At 44.2% G+C, this 5713-nt stretch overlaps 4 protein-coding genes across 4 annotated transcripts; 1 reads left to right on the top strand and 3 right to left on the bottom strand.

Moving 5' to 3' along the window:
* Window positions 1-522: 522 nt before the first annotated feature.
* VTP01DRAFT_8660 (uncharacterized protein) lies at window positions 523-945 on the top strand (the record flags this gene model as incomplete). Its single annotated transcript, XM_069387806.1, has 1 exon — window positions 523-945. The coding sequence occupies one exon, from the start codon at window positions 523-525 to the stop codon at window positions 943-945; it is 423 nt and encodes a 140-aa protein (XP_069241538.1).
* Window positions 946-1006: 61 nt separating this feature from the next.
* Window positions 1007-1641, bottom strand: VTP01DRAFT_8659 (uncharacterized protein; the record flags this gene model as incomplete). Its single annotated transcript, XM_069387804.1, has 2 exons — window positions 1007-1246; window positions 1312-1641. The coding sequence occupies 2 exons, from the start codon at window positions 1639-1641 to the stop codon at window positions 1007-1009; spliced, it is 570 nt and encodes a 189-aa protein (XP_069241537.1).
* Window positions 1642-1856: 215 nt separating this feature from the next.
* VTP01DRAFT_8658 (uncharacterized protein) lies at window positions 1857-3171 on the bottom strand (the record flags this gene model as incomplete). Its single annotated transcript, XM_069387803.1, has 7 exons — window positions 1857-1919; window positions 1974-2226; window positions 2278-2339; window positions 2409-2530; window positions 2582-2663; window positions 2739-2892; window positions 2972-3171. The coding sequence occupies 7 exons, from the start codon at window positions 3169-3171 to the stop codon at window positions 1857-1859; spliced, it is 936 nt and encodes a 311-aa protein (XP_069241536.1).
* Window positions 3172-3841: 670 nt separating this feature from the next.
* VTP01DRAFT_8657 (uncharacterized protein) lies at window positions 3842-5202 on the bottom strand (the record flags this gene model as incomplete). The annotated part of the gene is made up of 5 exons (XM_069387802.1): window positions 3842-3906; window positions 3983-4036; window positions 4269-4474; window positions 4557-4967; window positions 5027-5202. 5 exons carry the CDS (start codon window positions 5200-5202, stop codon window positions 3842-3844), a joined length of 912 nt encoding a protein of 303 aa, XP_069241535.1.
* Between the last annotated feature and the right edge of the window lie 511 nt (window positions 5203-5713).

Here is a 5713-nt window from a genome sequence, read left to right as displayed (position 1 = left end):
CGCAAGCTCTTTAATTCTGGATGGCCTCCATGGACTACATCCTTGACCAGGAGCAATTTGCTCTTGAAACGATCAGTGCTCACACTTCAGTATTTGCAAACAATGCCTTTTGAAAAATCTTCTCCAGCCAAGACTATGCAAATAGATAGGTCAAAAGATGAGGATTACCATATGAGAGAAGTCACGGAAAGACACGCTTATACTTCGTACACTGCTCAGGATAAGGCTAGTTCTTCAAACTAAAGAGTGAGAAGCGTATAAGTGCGTCGGCTGCAGCGAAACAATTGGGTATTCACGTTCGTACAGCACAGAGATGGGTTAAACAGTATGAAAAGCATCCCGATAGCATCTTTGAAAGTGGTAAAAAGAAAGGGTCGTAGATGTATTCTGACTGAGGAACACAAAAAGACGATCATCGATTTTATTGATGCTAATCCCTCTGCTGTTGTCGCCGAAGTGACTGAGTATTTAATGCAGCGTTTCGATCGTGTTAAAGTTACACATAGCACTGTTTATAACTTCATGAGAACAGAGTGTAACCTTTCCCTGAAACAAGCAGAGTTTCAGTCTGTGGAGAGAAATAGTGCAGAAAAGATTGAGGAACGATATGATTGGGTTTGCAAGTGGGAACAAACAGACATGAACTTCTTGACCAACTGTGTGTTTCTTGATGAGTCTGCCTTCCACATTAATATGAAGCGCAGCATGGCCTGGTCAAAGAATGGTTCACCTGCAGTGGTCATAGTACCCAAAACACGAGCCAAGACGACCACTATCTTGGGCGCTATTTCTGTCTCAGGTCTAATTAAATGCAGTCTAAGACTTCCACAGCCCCCGGCCAAGAAAAGAAAACAAGGAGGTCATGTTGATCTTACAAGCACAGGAACTGTAACAGGACATTACCTGAGCTTCCTGAAGGCTACAATGGATGAGATGTCGATATAAGGTTTGTAGAGAATGCAGTGCAGATTCGAGAATCATCACTGTAGAAAAGATCAAGTAAAGTTTATTCGTTGAAAATTTGTGATAATTCTTCAGATCCAAGTATTTGTTCGTCAAAGGAAGTTTCAATGATAACTTTTTCGAGATCCCTCTCCAGATTAGCCTCCTCGTCTGCAAGTAGAGCTACAATTTCCGCCATTTCTTCATCTGCTAGCTCGATACTATCATCTTGAGCATCGATATCGTAAGGTGACAGCGATCCATTCCGCAATGCTTGATAGAATAGATATTCTTGGACTTGTACCTGACGTTTGTAGTTGTGCAAGACATGACGCTTAAAACAGTATCAGTCACAGTCAGTTTAGCTACCCGCTGCCCACATGCCTTTAGAGAAAGTAACGCTATGAGTAAGCGGGCGAGATGTGTGTAGCCTCCGGGGGTATCTTGTAAGGTAGCAGTCATAAGTTTGTAATGGAAGAAAGTGTCCTTGATCTTGCTCGTCTGGTAAACAGTCAAAGTTCGCTCGTGCCAAAGCACAGACATGACGTCAAATTTTTCGATCAAGTTGGCGAAGGGAAGTCGTCTCTGCCATGCATCCAGTGTTTTCTCCCTATGTGTGGTTGCCTTGTCAATACACTCACCGAGATCCTTGGCACTGCATGTCCTCGTTTTGTCCTCGGCCGTCAGCACGTCGCACATGTCGTTCGAGCGCCGTAAGATAAAATCCGCCTTTTGTTATTTCGCCTTGACCTGTGAGTGCTCGTTATGTTCCTTGATAGGCGCCGACTGGCATTCAGATCTTGATTACAAAAGTCAGTATCATACCTAGCACTCATTCTTAAGCCAGACCTGCCTTTTGATCCTGTGATCCGGCAGCGATAAAAAGACGTTGTCGAATAAGTTGGAATAAAGATTCAAACGCAACCAATCTTCGTTATTGTCATGCTCAAGTTTTCTTTAGTTTCCATAGTAGAACCCTAACGAGGTGCGTTAGACCCAAGCAGCATTATGGTCGCCAAAGCTGTGCTTACACGTGATGCAAATGAGGTCCTGATGTACTCTACGCTATCGCTTACTTCGTCTTGGGCAAACAGGCTGGTCTTCACGGTCCTTAGGTCGGCGAAGGATTGGCACTGCCTAATTCGCTTTAGGATGTCGGCCTCCTCCTTCGTCACCGCATAGTTGAACTTGAGAGATTTTAGAGCAAACTTGACAGCCAGCTGGAAACGCCGCGGCACAGATTGCTTCGTCAGATCCAAACGTGACTGCCGTTTCCCCTTCACACTATGTTGCTGTTTCAGTAAGTGAAGCAAAGTTAAGGTGAGCTTTTCTTACAGTAGATCATGTAACTTCAGCAACCTTTGTGGATTTGTCAAGCTTTTAAAATCCTTTATCCACTGTATCGTCGCTAAAAAGTGTGCAAGACTGTTCAGTAAACATCATCATAAATCGAATAAAGAGCATACCTGCGGTCTCCGATCTACCGTCGTCATCATTGAAGTCATCACGGAGTCGTCACCGGAGTCGTCAATGGAACCGCCATTGGATTCGTCTGTCAGTTTTACTCTTTTGGATCTTTCTGTTTCTTCTATCCAAGCTCGTCAGTAATTTACTCGTAAAAATTTCTGTAGCTTCCTACCATGGATATGATCGTCATGATCCTTTCTTTTCTCCGGAGAGCTCCATGCAGTAGAAGGAGCTTTACGTTTGTCGCCATCGCCCTGCAAAGCGTTGTCAGCCGATTATTCCACAAATATCACATCCTTCTTCTCTGGAAAGGAACAACGAGCATATACCCTGTCGTAGTAAATGTTCTGATGTTCGACATGCCCGTCAATGGTCTGGCTATCAACGCTCTCAACGGTTGTCAAGATGCCATGGTTTGTGATGCGTTGCTTCACCAAACCGTGCTCGGTCTTAGATTGCCATGTGGGTTTTTTTGTGACGCAACTGATTGTCCTCGGGAAGGTTCAATTGAGGCTATTAATAGATCAGCAAACTATAACGTGTGCATGGGTAACAAATTCACTTTATCGATATTCTTTTCCATTGACTATGCCATTTGGCAGCTTTTGCACCGCAATAAGACCCATCTTTTGACAATAACAACAGATCCATTTTGAGCTGACGAAGTCTTGCTTTTCTATCGTCATCTGGGTAACATTGCACGTAACTCTGGTAAGCGGCAATAGGGTCCCACTTGTCTTTTGCCGTGCGAAAGTAGTTCATGGCGTGTGGTATCAATTAAAGAAGGAGAGTGTAAAAGGTTGATTGCCACGCAGGCATCGGACTATGATTAAGCTGCTTTATCTGTCTTTTTTCAACTGCGATTTGTTTTCCCTGCAACGTTTTCTGTTCTAAGCTCTCTCATTTTGCCTGTTTCCTAGTGCTTCAGTCGTGTCCTGCAATGGTTGACAAGAACTATTGGGCTCTAGTGGTTCGACATGCGATCCTCTGTGTGGCGCCCTTTGCAATCAGTCTGTCTCGACCGTGTCAGTAACGCAGTTCTGTGGAAGGTTTGAGATGACTACGCCTCAACCTGTCTCACACAGCCTCCTTGGTAGACCTTTTCTATGGCTACTGGACATTCAGGCTGGTCTGTGCAGGCATAATGGTTAAGCAGCCCCTGCTCTTGCCTTGTGAATTTGGAAAGGAGCTTCCTGACTTTGCCTCAGGTAGATCTGTTGCCTCACAGCTTTCCAGTGTGCACAGGGAGGAACATGTATCGTTGGAGCAATGTAGATTCTGGTCAATCATTACAGCCAGTGTGTTCAGGTATATTTTTCGAACTGAGTCTTTCAAATGCCTTTATAATTCATCAATTTTTTTCGTAGATCTGATCCTGCAAAGAAGACCGTTTCCCAGTGCTTTAATCGTGTCTTGCAATGGTTGACAAGAACTACTTTCCAGACAAAGGGTTGTCGAGGTTGGATTTGACATCCTCACCGGCTGTTTCCCAGATACCTAGACATGGATAGCATATTTAAATATATCTTACATTTTTGTTTGAGCTATTTTACATTTCTTGAATCTGCATTGCATTCCATGTTTCTTAATCGCGAGTCTCGAAAAATGGATTCGGTGTCCTCAATCTCTATATTTTCAAACGCAAACCACTGTATTCAGAGGGTAGCCCATCTTGATGGGGCTGATCAAATTCAACTTCCAGCACTGAACACCGAACAAGATGAAAGAAGTGTGCCCATCCAGGAGAACTCCACGCTATTCTGGTGTAGCCATCCCGCTTGGAAACATGTGAGAAGCATATCAGAGCTGCTCTCTGTTACGACACTTATCTAAGGACTTATGGGAATGAGAAACAAAACCTTCAAAATCGCTCAATCTTAAGCTATTAGATGCTTCACTAATCCTGGTCATCAGTGTCTGTCTTTCCAAAAGCCTGTTTCGTTTAACTTTGCTCTTAACGACTGACCAGAACTGCTCGATCGGGTTGAGCTCAGGTGAATACGATGGAAGATAAGCATACCACTTTTGAATATCCTCAGATTTGTGGATAGGGGCATACCCAGAACTAGACAATGGCCCTTCATGTGTGGATACTTATACATCTCATCCATTGTAGCCTTCAGGAAGCTCAGGTAATGTCCTGTTACAGTTCTGTGCTTGTAAGATCAACATGACCTCCTCGTTTTCTTTTCTTGGCCGGGAGCTGTGGAAGTCTTAGACTGCATTCAATTAGACCTGAGACAGAAATAGCGCCCAAGATAGTGGTCGTCTTGGCTCGTGTTTTGGGTGCTATGACCACTGCAGGTGAACCATTCTTTGACCAGGCCATGCTGCGCTTCATATTAATGTGGAAGGCAGACCCATCAAGAAAGACACAAGTCTTCCGGAAGTCCATGTCGGTAGTCTCCCATCTGCGGACCCAGTCGAGGTGCTCTTGGATCTTGGCCTCGCTGATCCCGTCCACAGATTGGAACCGGGCTTTTTTCAGTGTTAAGTTGCACTGCGTCCATACGAATTCATAGAGAGTGCTCTTGGAGATTTTTAAGTCCCTCAAATTTCTGAAGCAGCCGCTCCGTTAGCTGTTCTAGCACAACTGAAAGGGTCCTCATCAACATACTCTAAGATGACCTTCTTATGCTCCTCAATGAGAATACGCGGGCGGCCGTTCTTTTTATGCGTTTTAAAGATGCTGTCAGAGTCTTTTTCATATTGTGTGGCCCATCTCTGCGCTGTACGAACATGGATTCCCAACTGCTTCGCAGCAGCTGATGCACTCAGGACCTTCTCAAACATTAGTTTAAAAAAGCCTCACTTCATCCTGGTCTGAGTAGAGTGTGTATCCTCGCTTCACAGTAGCTTCTCTCATGCGTACGTCTGCGTCCTTTGGTTCATCAGTCTGCATAGCAACAGGTACACTCTCGCTCGCACGAGGCTTATTGCACAAATACTGCGTGTGCGAGCTCACTGTTTCAAGAGCGTACGTCTGCTCGTCCACAAGATAATCCATAGGTTAAGGCCTGCCATATTCATCGACGACGTTGCCGTGCCCATCTTCATAGAAAAATTGGTTATCCATCTTGAAACGTGTGTGGTGGTACTTCGAAGGAAAACAAAAGTTAAAACACTTACGTACTTCATATAGTTCTTAGCGTGCCAAGCTTTGTGCGACAAGAATTTCTGATTATGCGACATCTAATTTGTAAGCACACGGCATCTATTTTTAGGAAATACGAATTTGACTTTTAACAAAATGCGGCATCAATTTTTATGGGAGGCGACATTAATTTATGGAAAAAGTGTGCTG

Source organism: Rhizomucor pusillus (genome assembly GCF_041956525.1).
Source record: "Rhizomucor pusillus strain CBS 183.67 unplaced genomic scaffold VTP01scaffold_5, whole genome shotgun sequence".
NCBI lineage: Eukaryota > Fungi > Mucoromycota > Mucoromycetes > Mucorales > Lichtheimiaceae > Rhizomucor > Rhizomucor pusillus.
The sequence above is the reverse complement of the archived record's forward strand: the minus strand, read 5'-3'. Positions and strand labels throughout refer to the sequence as shown.